Here is a 19,240-nt window from a genome sequence, read left to right as displayed (position 1 = left end):
AACATTCTTACTTTAAAGTAAGATAGAGAAAGGAAAATGTTACTAAGAAATCCTAAGGGAGAGAAAATACATTTGTAGTGCTGTATGGTATTTATTGAAAATGTGTGTGTAAGTGGGCCTGCGCAGTTCAAGGGCCAACTGCATATGCTACATACAGGAAGGATTTTAGGAGTTCTCAGTAGAAAGAGAGCTCAGCAGTTACCATCTGGCCTGCAGCTTGTCTGCCCCTGCCCTGCCCTGTCCTCCTGGACTCTTAGGGTGTATGTGCCATTTCTTCTTCTACCTGACGCTTCATCCCAGCTCCAGATGTCAGTCTTCCACATCTCAAGAACCTTCTTTATCCATTCTCCCTTCTCTATGTTTTACCTCTCTCTCTCTCTCTCTCTCCCAACACTTTCCTCTTGATGTCTAACTGCAGTAAATTCCTTCTTTATCCAAAGTCCCCCCTCGACTCCATGGCCTTTCATGTCATTTGCTGAAAAAGCCACCTGAACTTGTTTCATTGCCTCACCTCTCATCATTTCTCGGCCCAATGTACCCGGCTTACACCCCCACCAAGCCACAAGTACTTCCTTTGTCAGGGTCACCAAAGATCTGCTCGTTACTACATACCCGCATCATGCTTCTTGCCTTCTTTTCAAGCACTGTCCGACCCGTTGAGTACTGTTTCCTTCCTCAAAGCTTCACTCCCCTTTTGGGTCAGAACTCCTGGTTCCTTCTACTGCTCTTGCCTCTTCTTCTCACCCCTCCATGGGTGGTGGTGGTGGTGGTGGTGGTGGTGGTTGTTGTTGTTGTTGTTGTTCTCCCCCTCCCCCTCCTGCTCCCCCACCCCTCCTTCCCATTCCTTAGATGTATGGATCTTTGGTGTTTTGTTCACTTCCCTTCTCGTGTACAGTCTTGTTACTGGGTGACACTGTCCACTTAATGATCATCTCTGTGCTGATAATTCTCATATCTCCTGCCTTCTGTGCTCTCTTGAGCTTTGTTGAGACCACATGACAGTCCTGTACATACCTTAAAATCAGGGTGGTCAAAAAGAACCGCCTTCTCTTATTCTTTTTTTTAATTTTTTTAAATGTGTATTTATTTATTTTGAGAGAGAGAGAGAATGGGGGAGGAGCAGAGAGAGAGGGAGAAAGAAAATCCCAAGCAGGCTCCACACTGCCAGCACACAGCCCAGTGTGGGGCTCAAACTCGCAAAGTGTGAGATCATGACCTGAGCTGAAATCAAGAGTTAGACGCTGAGGGGTGCCTGGGTGGCTCAGTCGGTTAAGCGGCCGACTTCAGCTCAGGTCATGATCTCACAGTTTGTGGGTTTGAGCCCCGCATCGGGCCCAGTGCTGATAGTTCAGAGTCTGCAGCCTGTTTCAGATTCTGTCTCCCTCTCTCTCTGCCCCTCCCCATCTCGCACTCTGTCTCTCTCTCTTAAAAATAAACAAACATTAAAAAAAAGTAAAAAAAAAAAAAAAAAAAAAAAGAGAGAGACACTGAGTGACTGAGCCACCCAGGCACCCTTGTCTCTCTCTCATTCCTTATGTGAAGGACACACAAACCATCTAGAAGCCCTGGGCCTGAATTCCGCAGTCATCAGCCTCTGTCTCCTTCACCTCCTGAGCAGCTCAGTGGTCCATCCACTCCTTTTCACCCCACTGCCTTCACCCAAGAGCAGGTCTTAGTCCTTGTGCCTTGATTATTCCAGAAGCCTGATTTCCTTTCCTCATAACCCCAGTCTTGATCTTTCTCATCCCTTCCCTTCCCGTATTATAATATAGTCATTCTATCCTGTGTTACGATACAGTCAGAACGATAGTTGTCAAGTTGTCCATCTGGCTTAAAGTCCATCAGTGATTCCCTACAGCTCTCAGGATGAAGTCCAAGCTCTTTGCATGACCCGGGGGCCCCTCTGTTTATCGTGCTTCCCTCTAGCTTCTCCTCAAGCCCCTAAGCTCTTGCTATATAAAGCCACTTTCTGTTACTTGCCATTCCCTCCACGCAAAACACCATAATCCCAGCCGCTCCCCTCCCGGACTCCTTCCCACGGCACGTGCAGATGGCCAAAACCAGTTCATCCCTCTCTGACTCAGCACACTCTGAACCTTCTCCAGTGTGGTAAAATACTTCCTGTGCTTCCTTAGCTATCCCTCCTTTCATTAAGTGAACAGTTGATTCGTCAGTGTAATTCATTGGTGTAAAAAGGTCTTAAATGTCTTTAGTAATTACTGTAGAACCCTTGTTTGCTATTCCTGGGATCTTGACTACATGTAGGGTGCATTAAAGAAATAATGTTATCTGGAGCCCAGATTGGATGTATGCATGTCCAAGAAGAAAACATTTTTTTCTGCCTCCTAAAAAGCTGCGTCTTGGGGTGCCTGGATGGCTCAGTCCATTAAGCGTCCGACTTCAGCTCAGGTCATGATCTCAAAGTTCCATGAGTTTGAGCCCCGCATCAGGCTCTGTGCTGACATCTCAGAGCCTGGAGCCTGCTTCAAATTCTGTGTCTCCCTTTCTCTCTGCCCCTACCCTATTCTCACTCTGTCTCCCTCTCTCTCAAAAATAACATTTAAAAAATATATTAAAATTTTTTTAATTTAAAAAAATTAAAAGCTGTGTCTTTCAGGTAGAGGGTATATATGTCTGTAGGTGGGTATAAAGGAAAGGCCTTAATGCATGTTAAACTTAATGAGTGCCTTATTAGAAAAAATATCTAAACAAATTCAAGTTAATTCCATGAAGATACCTGCTCTCGGTAAGAAGAGGAATTATCAGGAAATACACCAGAAATGTCAAGAAGTAGCAGCAGTCTCGAAGGGTTGAGATTGCAAGTGGAACCCAGTAGAGTAGGCCCTGCTGATAGCACCTTAATTTTCTTTAGTAGCTTCTGGTTTCAAGGAACAGAGACCATTCAAACTGCGAGGGGCATTGGAGTAATAGTGTTATCAGGAGTCCCCATTGGTTGGAGGTACGTCCAAGAAAAACAGATTTTTCTCTGCCTTGTAAAAAGCGGTGTCTGTAATATTGCCTAGACTTTCTCTGTCTCAGTGCCTTCAGCTATGCCATGAAATTCATAGCAGTCTTGATCTCATATGGATACTGGGAAGAGTCTTGAAGGAGTAGACTAAAAGGGCTTAGATCAATACCGGGCACATGGGAAATGCTTAATGAGTCTTAGCCGGTTTTATTAGCATAGCACTTCCGGAGTTGGGACCTTGCTTTGGAAAGGGCCTCTCCTGATGTTGGATGTGGCAGGTATAGGGTGACTGGGCCCAGCAGAGGACACTTCCCTCCGTAGCTGCCAGGGGAGAGGGAACAGGTGGCACCCTCTGGCATTCAGAGTGATTTATTAGCCAGAGATCGCTAAAACCTAACGGGAACGGGGTTCTGTCTGTGCCGAAGCTGCCACCAAGATCCTTGAGCGTGAAAGTGGGGCGCTGCCTGGGCAGATACTCCAGTTACCAAGGTACTGGGGGCTCTGGTTTCTTTTCTTTCCTTCTTTCTTTCCTTCTTTCCTTTCTTTCTTTCTTTCTTTCTTCTTCTTCTTTTTTTTTCCTTCTTTCTTCTCCAACCCTAAAAATTGAAACTGGAAAACTTAATGTTTTTTTAATTGCTCTGCATCTATCTAAATGAGGCAGCTGGGGATGCCTTAGTCCTGTATTTTTGCCTTTGCTAAATAAAGCTAAATGGGTTCACATTTTATTTTTATTTTTTAAATTTTTTTAAATGTTTATTTAAAAAAATTTTTTAAGTTGTTTATTTTGAGAGAGACAGAGAGAGCAAGTGGGGCAGGGGCAGAGAGAGAGAGAGAGAGAGAGAGAGAGAATCCCAAGCATACTTCGCACTGTCAGTGTGGAGCCCAACATAGGGCTCGAACTCACGAACTGTGAGATCATGACCTCAGCTGAAACCAAGAGTTGGACGCTCAACTGACTGAGCCACCCAGGCGCCCCGGTTTATTTATTTTTTGAGAGAGACAGAGAGCAGGAGCTGGGGAGGGAGAGACAGGAGGGGACAGAGGATCTGAAGCAGGCTCTGCACTGACAGCAGAGAGCCTGATACGGTGCTCGAACCCACGAGCTATGAGATCATGATCTGAGCCAAAGGCAGACACTTCACCCACTGGGCCATCCAGGCGCCCCTAAATGGGTTCACATTTTAAAGCATCAGCCAAGTACCTTTGCAAACTCTATCAGCTGTTTGTTTGTTGCACGTCCTTAGAAAAAATGCTTGTCTCTGGATTTTGTGTCAGAAATTTTGAAATAGTTTACCATCCTTGTACTGATTTCATATAAAAGGGCCCAAAATACAAATGTGATTGCTACAATAGCTATTGACTTTGTGTTGGCCTGAATTGAGTCATTGATTTCTATTTATTTCTACATTAACATTCACCTTGCTGCAGAAAGCTTTGGAGGAACTTTTGAGAAATTTGTTCAGAAAACTTGCTTTGAAGGAAAGATAAGCTTTGGAACAAAATATAAGTGAAATATATATGAAAAAGTACTTTTGTTTTCCAGAAAAAAGAAAAGTTTTGGGTTTGAATGAAAACGTTTGTTGTTTTTGTCTTTTATCCTGCGCTATACTTTTGATGTATTGTTTGAGAAATTAATCTCTTAAAAGTAAGTAAAAAGTGAAAAAAAGTCAATAATCTCATGGTATTATGTCCATAACCCTTTTCTCCTTTTCACTAAGTTATTTAACCTACAATATAATTTGAAAATAAGGTTTTGAAATTTAAACTTTTAGAACTATATTTGATGCTGAACTTGGAGATTGCAAACCCCAAAGGCCTACGTCAGACGAGAGGAAAACGGAATGGGGCAGGGATCCCAATTCTGTGTGGTTTAATTCCTTTCCCGCTGTCAGTCCAGAAACAGAAAGTGCAGATTGTTTCACCGTGAAACTAGCAACTCAAATGAGGCGGGAAGAATTGGTTACAATTCTGACCAGCTAATTTGTTGAGGAGTTGTTGGAAGGCCCACCCCTCTGTCTTGCTGCAGCTGCTTTTTCCTGTAAGATTTATTGTCAGGGCCTGTGACACTGACACAGAGTATTAAGTTTGAAATTTCACTTTATTTAGGGAAGGAGGGGAAAGATCCATTTCTATGACACTAAACACTACATCAAAGTTTTGATTGACTTTTGACTGTACGTAGCAGATTCTGGAAGCTTTCTGTGGTTAGTTGAAAGTCTGCTCTATGGTAGTGTCCTATCATCGGAGCTAAGAATTTACTTGACCTAAAATTCTGTACTGTCGTTTGCAATCTGGATTGGAGAAGTTTGAGAAGGAGGTGATTCCCAGCTGCTGAGGAAGTACTTTCGTTTTCTGGCAAGAATCAATAGGGCTCCTTCACAGAGTTAGGAGTCTTGAAACAGTTACACTTCAGGGTTGGGGCAGGGGGCTGAGGACGATCTAATTGTAGCATTAGTCTCATTAAATGTATTCAGAGACTTCTCTGTTGCAGAGTCTGTCGAAAATCCCTTCTAGCCCTCTGTTGGCTAATAGCATTTTCAGATCTAAGCAAAGGTGTGTTTATTTTCCCTCCTCAATAGGGAGGCTGCTATCTTAGCAATTAGTAAAATAACTGTTGAAGAAAGATACGTATCTGTTTCTGCTATTACCAGAATCATTTGTGACTTTGGGAATGTTGACTGGAGCTTTTATATTCTAAGGCTAAGGCCATGAGGTAATCAGTGTTGTGTGGGCCTCTCCCAAAAGTCTAGATGGTCATCCTTTACTACATTTCTGGAGGTTTGGTTTTAAATACCAGTCCTTGTTCACAACAGCAACAGCTGACAGTGGATATGATGGTGCGGACTGTTATCTGCTCTTGGAAAAACTGTCTGTGCACCCTAGACCGATAGAATCACCTTCAAAATCCCTGCAGATTCTGCCTGCATAGTTGTTTGTTGATGAGACAGCACACAGGGGCCCAGGCAAGGACGGTGGATACAGACCTGACTCAAAGGAGAGGTATGAGTGGATTTTTTTTCAGCAAAGAAAATCACTTGGAGAAGTATGATAAAGTTGTCCTGTCTCACATAAGGAGCATATCTTTTTATTATTATTTATTTATTTATTTATTTATTTGTTTGTTTGTTTGTTTATTTATTTATTTATTTTTGAGACAGAGAGAGAGCGTGAGCAGGGGAGGGGCAGAGAGAGAGGGAGACACAGAATGTGAAGCAGGCTCCAGGCTCTGAGCTGTCAGCACAAAAGCCCATGTTGGGGCTGGAACTCACGAACTATGAGATCATGACCTGAGCTGAAGTCGGACGCTCAACCGACTGAGCCACCCAGGCGTCCCAGGAGCATATCTTTTTTAAATGTTTTAAAGGAAAAATTATGACAACTATGTAAATACCAAATTATATCACTGATAGTAAGCACAAATATCTTTTATTTTTCTTATTCCCCTGTTGCTATTCTACTTCCATGTATTAGGTGGTCTCCACAAAAACCTACTTTACAAAAGCACAGTTCTTTTTTCTTTATTGACTAAAATCTACAGGATTGAATAATGGTTCATTAAATGGACCCATATGTTTTTACATTGCTTTTCTCTCATCCCATTATATTTCTGCAAAATTGGTTTTGTGTCATAGCGTCTGCAATCAGTGTTTTATCAGATAGGTGTGCGTAGTTGAGATTGTTTGTGAGGGACATTGTGTAACCTTTTGGTTCTGAGAAGAGTTTCTGACGTATGTGTTTCTGTTACTCAAAGCAAATGAATGCTTGACAAATGGCAGCTTTGTCTTATTTCCTCAGGGCAACAGAGAAAATACTTTCCATTTTTAATACAAAAGAGGTAGTAGATCTTACCTGATTAAAACTATACATTTCTGCAAAACCATTTTGCTTCCTATGTAATCTGGAGGAAATGAAATTCACTTTTCTGTTGACAAGATGACGGTCACTCACGTATTCATTTTGGATAAATGTTAATAAGAGTTTTTGCTGTTTTTAACAGTTCAGAGAGGTTTGTAGTATTGGTTGGCTTGCTTAGCCCCTTTAATTTTTATGCTGCATTTTCTGTGTGTGTGGTTTTTTGTTTTTTGTCTTTTTATTTTTCAGAAATTTCACAAACAGCATTGTTACTCTATTACCAGAAAAAAAGAATTAAAAAAATAAGAGCCCACCCAGAATCCCGCCACTTTCTTTTTAGTTTGCTTTGCTTCCTTCTAGATGCTTTCCCTTTACACAGAAATAGTTGCAATAGTTGCAGAACTTATTCATGAAAACTGGGGTTAATCCAGTACTTTATCAAGAGTGTTTCACTTAGTTCAGTGAGGAATAGATGTGCCTCATTTTGCCTATCACTTGTTTCCTAAAGTCGTAGGCGACGTGTCCCATTTTCACATGATCTTAAATCATTACTAAAAGTCAGTGGATTTGGGCGCCTGGGTGGCTCAGTTTGTAAAGTATCTGACTTTGGCTCAGGTTATGATCTCAGGGTTCTTGAGTTCAAGTCCCACATTGGGCTCTATGCTGACAGAGCGTGGATGGAGCCTGCTTTGGATTCTGTGTCTCTCTCTCCCTGCCCCTCTCTTGCTTCTGCTCTGTCTCTCTCTCTCTCAAAAATAAATAAACATTAAAAAAAATTTTATTTCGTTCTTCTTCATTGCTGAGCACTTTTCAGCTGGCAGTGATCCCTACTCCTTGCTCTTTGCACATCTCTGTGTAAAAACACTTCGGTGTTATGGAAGGTGAGTGTAGTAAACCCCTTCACTTCCTCTCACTTGGCCTTTTATATAATTTCACCTTTTCAAGTCTTGACTCTTTTTTAAGCAGATCACTTTCTTACCTTGTCTTCTAGCTGTGTTATCTGAGAAATAGCTACTTAGGGCTAGGTAGGGGTAGAAACTGATACACATTTGATTTATAGAAGTATTCGGTTCAGACTTCGGAAGCTAGGATATATTGGCAACATTGGAGAGGTCACATGTATATGCAGATTTTTTCAACAAGTATTTGTGAAGGGCCGTGCTGGGCACTAGGTCAGGGGGTGTGGACAGTAGTGATACGTAAAACTTTAGGGGCACCTGGGTGGCTCAGTCAGTTAAGCATCCGACTCTTGATCTTGGCTCAAGTCATGATCTCACAGTTCGTACTATCAAGCCCTGCGTTAGGCTCCTGCTATCAGCACAGAGCCTGCTTGGAATTCCCTCTCATTCCCTCACTTTCTTTCTCTCTCTCTCTCTCTCTCTCTCCCTCTCTCTCAATAAATAAATAAATAAACAAACAAACATTTAAAAAAATGTTTATTTTCATTGTCAAGGAACTTTTCACTCATTTTACTATTTCTGCAGGGTTTTTCTCTACCTTCTTTGAACTACCTGTTCTTGAAATCAAGGACTTGCACTTACGTTGATACATGAATTCTGTTCAGGGAGTGAGCTTTGTCTGCTAGGTTTAGTGTAAAACTGGATGATTCGTATCCCAGAAATGTCTGTGTCTCTTCTGAGCACCAAGTCGTTTACATTTAACATAGAATATTCATCTTATTTATTGTTTTTAAATAATTTTAATAATAGCTGTCTTTTATAGATATGAAGGTTGAGGAATGTTCAAGGGTTTATTTTATAAGATAGAAAGCTCTAGGTTCTTCAGAGAAGGTGGCAAAGCTGTGATCTCATGAGTTTAGATAATTGATAATAGAATGCGATTGAAGGAGGCCGCACGCAATCTCCGCATCATTGTGCAGAAGTGGCGAACAGGACTCGGAACTTCTGAAAGTTAAATACATTTAATCTTGCTGACTGATAAGCTGCATATGCTATTATATTCCCCGTTCCTCAGTTATTTCCTAGTCTGCTGAGTTGTATGTCTCTGTAGACAAGGCCATGTAGGGCTTTTTAATTTTAATATGTATTTTGCATATAAGGTATACATGTCTACTAGAGATAATTTAGAAATATATATTAGCAATATAATACATATTCTGTGAAATACATGGAAGTAGAAATTAGCTTCTACCCAGAGATCATCATGGTTAATATTTTGGTATATTTTACTTCAGACTTTTTACTGTAATATGTATACATTTTTTTTCCTTACTAAGATCCATACTTTATTTTATAGCCTGATAATTTTTTGCGGTGTTAGGTTGTTTGGGCCTATAGAGTATGGGGAGTAAGTCTTTCTGTCTACCTTATTCATTCCATTTTAAAAAGAACACAGCATATTTGGCATGGACTTTGGGCTTATTTATTTATTTATTTAGAAATCTCAAGTCATTGTAAATGAGTGTGTATGTTTTACTATAAATTCATACTCAAACTGTCACTGAATAGCAATTTTATTTAGATAAATTCAAGTGTGTTTGGGGAGGAATTTTTTTTATTCTAAAATGTTCAAATGGCTTCACATTAAAAGAGACTGAAATGAAAACAAAGCTCACATGTATTTGATAAAGCTGTAAAATACATAATAATGGTGTTTTTTTTTACCAGCTTTTAGACAATAAGTAGACTGCAAGCCCCATAAAATTGGAGACTGTGAATACATACCACCCCATTCTAGACATGTTTCTTTTTTTTTTTTTTTTGAGTTTATTTATTTATTTTGAGAGAAAACGTGTGCATGCATTCACGGAAGGGAGACACATGGAGAGGGAAAGAGAATCCCAAGCGGGTCAGTGCAGAGCCCAACAGAGGACTTGAACTCATAGACTGTGAGATCATGACCTGAGCCAAGACCAAGAGTCAGATACTCAACCAACTGAGCCACCCAGGTGCTCTGTTTCTTAGCACAACCCCTAGCATTCAATAAGGCATAAAAAACATGAGTTGAATGAATGATTGAAGAAAAGAAAGATGAGGTAATTCATCTCCTTGCTTGTAGTCAGGACAAAGGAGCCATGTCCCAGAAGAGATTTCTATCAGCATATCTTTAAAAATTGTAGCAGCACAAATGAACAAAAATGGCAAATCTTTTTAACCACCCAAAGCTTCTATTCCTGTGTTCCCAGATAAGCCATTTGTTGTAGTCTCTTAGAAAAGGCCATGTATTAGTGGACTCTAAGAAATTCACAACTTTGACTTTTTCAGCCCTCTTTCTGATTGCTCTAGACTGTGTTTCTAGTAAAAGTCAAACAGAAACAAAAATAACATGGTGCCATAATTGTGTTGAGAAGCTAGGCCAATAGTTGGAGGGATGATGATTCCAGCTCCACCTCTAACCTCCTCTCTTCTCTTCCTCAGGCTACTTTCTTCAGAATGATTCCCTGCAGAGCCGTGCTGTCTTTTGCCCGATGTCTAATCCGGAGAAAAATCGTCACTCTGGACAGTCTAGAAGATTCCAAATTATGCCGCTGTTTATCCACCATGGACCTCATCGCCCTGGGTGTTGGAAGCACTCTTGGTGCTGGGGTTTACGTCCTGGCTGGGGAGGTGGCCAAAGCAGATTCTGGTCCCAGCATTGTGGTGTCCTTCCTCATTGCTGCCCTTGCTTCCGTGATGGCAGGCCTTTGCTATGCTGAATTTGGGGCCCGAGTTCCCAAGACTGGGTCTGCGTATTTATACACATATGTCACTGTTGGAGAGCTGTGGGCATTCATCACTGGCTGGAATCTCATTTTATCATATGTGATAGGTATGTTTCAAAAAAAATCAATCTAATTTTGTGAAATGGTAGAAATAGCACTGAGGTGGAGGCCTTGGCCTATCTTTGTAGGTCTTTATTAGTTAGTGACCATGTGATCGTGAGTGACTCACTTGATCCCTGTATGTCCCATTTATCTCACCTCTAAGATGTCTCCCTAATTGCAAAATCCAATGATTCTGCTTCATCTCTGAATATGCTTCTTAGTGGGTTTGGAAACCTGCTTTCTGAAAAACTATGGTTCCATGGGGTGCCTGGCTCAGGTGGTTGAGCGCCTGACTCGATTTCAGCTCAGGTCATGATCCCAAGGTCATGGGATGGAGCCATGCATCAGGCTCTGTGCTAGAGTATGGAGCTTGTTTGGGATTCTTGCTCTCTCTCTCTCTCCCTCCCTCTGTCCCTCTCTCCCACTCTTGCCCTCTCTCTAAAATAAAATAAAATAAAATAAAATAGAATAAATAGCCATAGTTCTTTAATGCAAATAAAGTTAGCTGATTCCACAGTTATATACTTGAGCATTTGGTTACCAATGTATAATTATAAAATTACTATATATATATTTATGTTATATGTAATAATATATATATTCTATATAAAATTGTCAGGGTAATTTTATATGTGATTAAAACTTTGAATTCTGTCTGAACTAACCCACGTTCCTCCTCGAATAGAGTAGCGAATGGTGTTATGTTAATCTTCTCCCAGTGACCTCGTATTCTCTGTATGTTCTTTATTTTGGGAAGGTACATCAAGTGTTGCAAGAGCATGGAGTGGCACCTTTGATGAACTTCTTAGCAAACAGATTGGTCAGTTTTTCAGGACCTACTTCAAAATGAATTATACCGGCCTTGCAGAGTATCCTGACTTTTTTGCTGTCTGTCTTATATTACTTCTAGCAGGTAAGAAGACCAATCACACTCCTCCTGAGTTGAGCCACTCCTCTGAGATGAGCCAGACTAATCATCCCGGCAAAATAAGTTACCACTGGATTTCGGGCCTGAGTTCCCAAGATGAGATGGCATATTTATGTGTTTAGGTTACTGTTGGGTACCCATGGGCCTCGTCACTGGCTAGAATCACATTTTTTCTTATGTGACAGACATGTTTTAAAAAGAAATCTAAATTGTGTGGAAGGGGAGAAATAGCACTTCTAAGTAAATGGTACTTGGAATGCACTGAAGAATAGGATAAGACACATCATTATAGTAGCAATTGGAGATTTGCAGGGATGAAGTTTCAATAAGGAGGAATGTACACTTTTTGGCATTATTTTATTGTGGCTGCAATAAGCATATTGGCAAACATACGGTTTCTAGAAGAATTTCTGTCTATTCATGCCTTCATCTGTGTAATGTAGGTATCTAGCTGAAAAAGAAGCATATTCAAACCACCTGTCATTTTTTAATACAGATATTATGTGGCCAAACATACTTGAGGCTAGAATTTTCCCATGTTTATCAGTCATGTAGCATAGTGATTTAGAAAGGCACAGGAATTAGAATCAGAACAACCAGATTTTCAGTCCTACTTTGCCACTCACTATCTTTGGACCATTGAATGACATAATCTTTCTGTGACTCAGTTTGTTCATCCATAAAATGGGGATATCAGTGTCTGTCTTGTACAGACTTCTTGCCTGGTTCATAGGAAGCACTTAGATGGCAGACAGTTTTATTTTGTAGGCATACTTAATCCCTGTTGCCACATTACATTTGTTTTGATTATTTGAACATTTTCTATTTTGATGGTCATCCTCACTTGCACTCCTGCTTAAACCAATCAAGGATTTTACTAAGAATAAAATCTATGTTCTCACTTCCTACCTGATGTACCCTGGATAGCTGCCCCTTATTTTCCTGTCCAACCTTCTCTCCATCTACTCTCTCCCATGCTTACAAAGGTGTGACAGAAATATCTTTTTATAATGAATGTTTTACTTATACAATTATACAATTTTAAAAAATTGTATCTTTAAAAAAGTTAGTCATTTATTAAATATTTTATGTAGGGTTAAGGACATGAACAAAATTTATAGCTCAAAACTATTTGACATTTTACCTGTAATGTCAAGAAAAATTGCAACAATTGTTCTCAACAGGTGAGAGATTTCATTTGTTTTGGTTTCTAAATAGCCTAGCTAACATTAAATTAGTTACATCATATTTTATTTAGGGATGGTTTCAATGATCTTAACGTATTCAGCTTTAATCTCTAAGCGATGAGAAGCATGTAGCTGTGACAAGGTTAGAATCATGAAAGTCCATGGCAGGACTCAGGCCTTGGCCTGCATCATTGTCCTGTGTCGTTGACCAGTATGTTTTTACTTTATATATAGGCTAAGCTCACATGATAACTTTGTCCTTAGAATATCTGAAGATCAGAACCTCTGAATATAAATTTCGATTCATGTTGTAATACCAGATGTCTTGTCAGCTGAAGCTTTTGCTTTATTAAAGACACAAGGAAATAAGTGTATACAGTATTTAGAGGAGATATTCATTGGTCTCTAATCTATTGGCAGGAGGTAGGGATCTCAGGATAGTGCATGCACGTGGGGTATTGGGAAACTCTAATAAAACATGACAGTGGCTTTATATTTTTCCAAATGGATAGGGGTGCAGCGTATAGAGTGTATTTCCGAAGCGTGTAAATGTATACAGGTTTCTAGTGTGAAAGAGCCAATAATTATACCGTTCATGCAGTTCCCTTTTTTTCATTATAGTTACATTATCATAAAATTTTGGGAATTATATAGGTAGAAGAATGAAACCCAGTCTCCCTCTTCTTTACTTGGGTAATTTTGCTTATTCGATCCTGGGTGGTATGGATTTGTGGGAGAAGCAAGTAGTTACGTGACATAATCCCTTCATCACCATCCTCTCCCTAGTAGGAACAAGTAAACTTTCTTTGGTCCATAATTTGTCTGTTAACATAAGATGGATTAAAAATAAAAATATGGTAAATACAGTCATGATAGAAGGAAACAAAGGTAAACGTTTGGTGTTAATATTGGGGAGACTCTTTCTAAAGGTAGAGAAACTAAAGAGGAAAAATTTATGTCCTGAAACTTTCACATATGTATATATAATCACTAAGAATAAAAGTAAATGATAAACTGGGAAAAACATACAATATATGACAGGAAGACAGCTCCTTGCATTATTATATAAATAAATCTAACAAATTGATATAAATAGAATAACCTAATAGAAAAAATGGGAAGCTTCAATTGGGCCACACTTTCTGGAGAATATTTCTGATAATGTGAACCGGAAGCCTTGTATGAAAGGACATACCTTTGATGTGGTATTACCTTATATAACATTATTATAAAGGAATAATTAGAAAATGTACAAAGATATTTATAAAAGGATGATGATGTGATGTCAGTACTATTTATAGTTGTAAGAAACTAAGAGCTGCCTGTCAGTCTATAAATAAGGGATTATAGTGTCTTCATATTGTGGAAGAGTATGTGGCTGTTAAAAATGAGGTTCTCTGTTTGTCAACATGAAAATGTGTGTGTGTGCATGCATACGTGCTCACGCCCAGAATTCTGGAGAAGAGATTATACTTGATCTTTACTTCCTTCATATTTTTTCTGTATCTTCAAATTACTTGAATAGGAAATTGATTACTTTTACAATAAGAATATAAAATAAAGCTATTAAAATGAGAATCGACTTTTAAAAATATCCTTTTGGTGTAACAGTTGAAGAATTATTTTGTTGTATGTATTATTTGTTGTATGTATGTTGAGATGGCTTTTTTAGACAAGCATTTCATTAAAATTCAGTTACTTTACCTCTGTCCATCTATTGGTGATAATAGCCAAAGTCACTAGACCTACTGATTTCTTGAAGTGTGGCGTCTCCTGGCTACGAGCACAGCCGGCCTTCTAAAACCAAGTTGGTTGTGTTTAGGAGACATTGTTACACAGTTAAATGAGTCAAAACGGGCGATAGAAAGGGATAAATGTAAGTTAAATATATGAATCCTGGTGAAATAATATCCTAAACCGTGTAACAGCCTCAAAATGCCATTGCTTTTGCTAAAACTTGGGTAAAAATTAAAATACCCTTTCTTTTTCCCTAGGTCTTTTATCCTTTGGAGTGAAAGAATCAGCTTGGGTGAATAAAATCTTCACAGCTATTAACATCCTGGTCCTTCTTTTTGTTATGGTTGCTGGGTTTGTGAAAGGCAATGTGGCAAACTGGAAGATTAGTGAAGAGTTTCTCAAAAATATATCAGCAAGTGCCAGGTATAATATTTGGGTTTTTCCCTTATTTTGAGTGCTTTCTCCACCCGCTCCCCCCCCCGCCCCCCGTCAATTTGCCTACTTTTGTCTTACGTTACATTTTCCTTTACCAACAGTGGTTCTCAATTTTTGTGCTTAGGAGAGATTTCTGAGGGTCTGTTCTCTTCCGAGACCTTTCTTCCCAGTGTCCCCCCACCCCCACACAAATGCATACGTATGCGCACTATTGAGCAGCCGTTGGAAGGCCTGCAGAGGCTCCTTCTCAGCTTCAAGCTCTGGTTGGTATAGGAGTAGAGCGAAGTGAGATCCTAACTGGAGGAAGGATGCTCCTTCTCCACAAAGGTTTGCCCCCTTTTACAAACAATGGGTGTTTTGGAAACTTGCATTCCTTAGTGCTTCCGTTGGGGAACACTGTTTGGTTTCCTTGCATTCTTGCAGCCTTGTAGTACTTTTCAGGCCTTGATTTTTGGAAAATGTTGTTGGTTGCAAAAGCAGAATTGTCTGTGCATTTTACTTTAAACCTGATAGGCTCAAAAATCGAATTTGTGATAATTATATACAGAAGGTTTCAGCCCAAGATTTATATTAATATTCCTATGTGTAAATAAGGTTACAGAAATATCTGTTACATGAAGTGAGGTGTAACTACATGGTTTTCTTTATGTATGTTGCTTATAGTCATTATTTTGAGGCAAAAAATTAATATCCTCTGGTTTTATACAATTTTGAAAAAAAAATTATTTATTTTTTAGAGAGTATGAGTGGGGGAGGGGTAGAAAGAGAGGGAGACAGAGAATCCCAGGCTGTCAGCAAGGAGCCTGATGCAGAGCTCCAACTCACGAGTTGTGAGATCATAACCCGAATCTAAACTGAGTGTCAGATGCTTAACCAACTGGGTCATCCAGGTGCCCCTGGTTTTATACAATTTTTACCATGTAATAAAATATTCAACTTCAATATTAGTAATCAAGCCTAGAGAATTTGATGCCACCTTTTCAAATGCCTTATTAGGAAAATTTTTAAGTGTGCAGCCTGCCCAACTATCCATGAGAAGAAGAAGTGTCATGTCTTTGTTTCAGAGCATGGCCCATATATAGCATCTCTGCTCTCACAATCCTGCCTGGCTGTGAGTTCCAGCCAGCGTGGATCTGGATTTTGTGCTTATGCTATCGATCAGCCTCCAGTTGAGTGTTAGCAACCCAGGAAGACGCCATTGTTGGAAACACCACTACGTTCTCTAGGACAGGGTGAGAAAAGTAGGATTTACTCTTAATTTTATATATGTAAGTTTCAAAGAGCTGGTGAACACAATAGCTTTCCAAAGAGGTAGTTTGAGACAAATCACTAGAAGAAGTTTTCTATGAAAATAACTTTCCCTTGTGCTTGTTTTCCGCCTTAGAGAGCTGCCTTCCGAAAATGGAACAAGTATCTATGGGGCTGGTGGCTTTATGCCGTATGGCTTTGCAGGGACTTTGGCTGGGGCTGCCACCTGCTTCTATGCCTTCGTGGGATTTGACTGCATTGCAACAACTGGTAAGGGAAGAATCTTGGTTCTCTGTGGAAGGAAAGGTGTTCCTTGTTGTACACAAGTACCCATGGGTGGCAGCAGAAGGTCAAGGAAAGAGTGAGATTTGGGGTAATCAGGGCTGGTTCTGGACCCAGCTGTGGTGCCTACTGTATGTGATAAAAAAGAAACTTAGTAAAATGCTCTGAGCCTTGGTTTCCACTTTGGTAAAATTGGGAGAGCCAGTACCTATCCCTCATGTTAACCCCTCATGTTATGAAGGTTACTTAAGATATAATACACATGAGGGGCATCTGGGTGGTTCAGTTGGTTAAGCGTCCGACTTCAGCTCGGGTCATGATCTCACAGTCTGAGTTTGAGCCCCACATCGGGTTCTGTGTTGACAGCTTGGAGCCTGGAGCCTACTTCGGATTCTGTGTCTCCCTCTCTCTCTGCCCTTCCCCCGCTCGCACTCTGTCTCTCTCAATAAACATTAAAAAAATTTTTTTTAAATATAATACACTTGAAAAATACTTTGCAAGCTGTCAAATATTTTATAAATGTTAGTCATAATTACTGTCCTTAACCTTCAGCCTGGAAGTAACCTTCAGTACTATCACAATGAGTAACAAATGATGACCATGCTCTTAAGTTGTCTCTTTTTTAGTAAGATAAAATATATTGTGGTAATTCTTTTCTCTTTATCTTATGCAACAAAGCCATCATGTCAGAATCACTCTCTTACGTGCTTCTTCTGGGTTCAGATTACTGTATGGCCGTGTGATTGACCATTTTGAGGCATTGCAAATGCCAGTTCTTACTAGAAAGATTCAAAGCACTATTTTTGTTGTTATTGAAACTGGAGCTTAATATAAATTGGCACACTGGGTAGAAAAAGTTTACCGTCATATTTATGGAAGCCTTCCTATGTAAGGGCCCACAGAATGCCATGGCAGTCATTTCATTTCTGTGGATGAATCATTTTCCAAATGATTAAGACTGCTATGCTATCCCAAAAAATGTAATATGCTGGTATATCATGTTTCCTTTCTAGAAATGGGAAACTGATCTGCATGATATCTTGCTTTCTCTTCTTGCCTCTGGGAATTGGAATTTTGTGTAATAACAGAGTACGCTTAAATTTTTTTTTAACATTTATTTACTATTGAGAGACAGACACAGAGCATGAGCAGGGACGGAGCAGAGAGAGGGGGACACACAGAATCCGAAGCAGGCTCCAGGCTCTGAGCTGTCAGCACAGAGCCCAACGCAGGGCTCGAACTCACAAACTGTGAGATCATGACCTGAGCTGAAGTCAGATGCTTAACCTACTGAGCCACCCAGACGCCCCAGAGTACGCTTAAGAAGAGAGAAAATTTCATGTAGAATAGATGGATCAAGCTAAGAAAACAGAAGGGACAAAAGCAGACTGAAATTACCATGAAGGAGAGGAAGAATCTGTGTTTTATCTATTAATGTTTTAGTAAATATGCAAATATTTTGTTTATATCTCCTTAGGTGAAGAAGTCCGGAATCCTCAGAAAGCGATTCCTATTGGAATTGTGACTTCTTTGCTTGTTTGCTTTATGGCCTATTTTGGGGTCTCTGCAGCTTTAACACTTATGATGCCATACTACCTCCTGGATGAGAAAAGCCCTCTTCCGGTAGCATTTGAATATGTTGGATGGGGTCCTGCCAAATACGTTGTTGCAGCGGGCTCCCTCTGTGCTTTGTCAACAAGGTATATTGCATTGCCTGTGAGGCAGGGGCTGTGGGTGTTACTGCAGAGGAGCCATTGTTTAAAGAATTGCTTCAGTAGGTTTTAAAAATACTCCTAGTATAAGTATATGTTATGCAACTACATATTCTCTGAATAGTTTGACCAGAACTTCCATATGAAAGTCTTAAGTGACAAAATGTTTTTCACCCATCAGTTAAAAGTCAGTTTTTCAAGATAATGGTGGTCCAAGCTTCAGTAGAAATGTATACGGCATTGATACACGTGGACACATACACACACATGTATGCCACACGTATTCATATGTGTATATATTATAAAATTCTGGGACACCTGTACCAGCATGTTTCCCTGCTGGCTTCGGTATTACTTGTAGTGTTACAGACCACTGAGACCTGGTGTGCAGACTTGATGTTTTCTGTCGTCTTTTAAAATAATATCAAGTCTCTGTGACTGGGAGCTGAATGCTGTGACATTGTCCAATGTAATAATGCTTTTTACTGTGAAACACTGAGACTTTCTCTTAGTACTGATCGGAGTGAACTTGGTCTAGAAATAGAAATTACTGTTTTGAAATTAATGCTGAAAGTTCATATAATGTCTATGTGGAAAGAAAAAGGTAGTTGAATCTCAAGTGCCCAGATTTTCAGGGGCTACTTGTTTTCGTACTTGAGAATCCATTTCTCAGGCTCCCAGAGCTATTCACGTTTCAAATTAACATGTGATTATAAGATATTTCATTCTGGTTTATATCATGGGATACTGTATAACATTATTACAAAGAGAAAATTAATCTCTGCCTGATTACTAATTTTTTAAGTGAAAATAAGTTGTTAAAAATCCGAATTAGAAAAAAAATCTTTTCATATAATTCATCAGCCTAGCTTTTCATCGCTCTCAAAAAATCCTATTTATTTTCTATTCAGGATAATATTTAGTAGCAAGTAGAAATTGCCCCCATTGGTTTCTCAGCCATCTGCTAATGTTGAGGTTTATTCTGAATAGTTTGAAAAAATCTGAACTATGAAGACATCATGCCATCATGGTCTTAGAAGATAGACAAAGATTTATCCATGGCCAAGTCAGCCCAGCTTTATCAAAAGATAAAATGAATATTTAAAACAAAATATTTTACATATTTTC

The 19,240-nt window shown here is 39.6% G+C and overlaps 1 protein-coding gene across 4 annotated transcripts in view; it reads left to right on the top strand.

The window, feature by feature from the left end:
* The window catches only part of SLC7A2 (solute carrier family 7 member 2), a 75,841-nt gene that overhangs the window by 40,169 nt on the left and 16,432 nt on the right, over positions 1-19,240 (top strand). For 3 of the 4 annotated variants that reach the window (XM_047856610.1, XM_047856613.1, XM_047856611.1), the window contains exons 2-6: positions 10,198-10,588; positions 11,341-11,496; positions 14,693-14,858; positions 16,255-16,388; positions 17,878-18,100. In XM_047856610.1, the coding sequence (XP_047712566.1) occupies positions 10,213-10,588; positions 11,341-11,496; positions 14,693-14,858; positions 16,255-16,388; positions 17,878-18,100 (1,055 nt within the window). In that variant the 5' untranslated portion in view covers positions 10,198-10,212. Of the gene's footprint in view, positions 1-10,197; positions 10,589-11,340; positions 11,497-14,692; positions 14,859-16,254; positions 16,389-17,877; positions 18,117-19,240 lie in introns of all 4 variants that reach the window. The other variant, XM_047856614.1, reaches the window with a different exon arrangement.

The sequence above is a fragment of the Prionailurus viverrinus genome, chromosome B1 (assembly GCF_022837055.1).
Source record: "Prionailurus viverrinus isolate Anna chromosome B1, UM_Priviv_1.0, whole genome shotgun sequence".
Lineage (NCBI taxonomy): Eukaryota > Metazoa > Chordata > Mammalia > Carnivora > Felidae > Prionailurus > Prionailurus viverrinus.
This window is presented reverse-complemented; position numbering and strand designations above follow the sequence as displayed.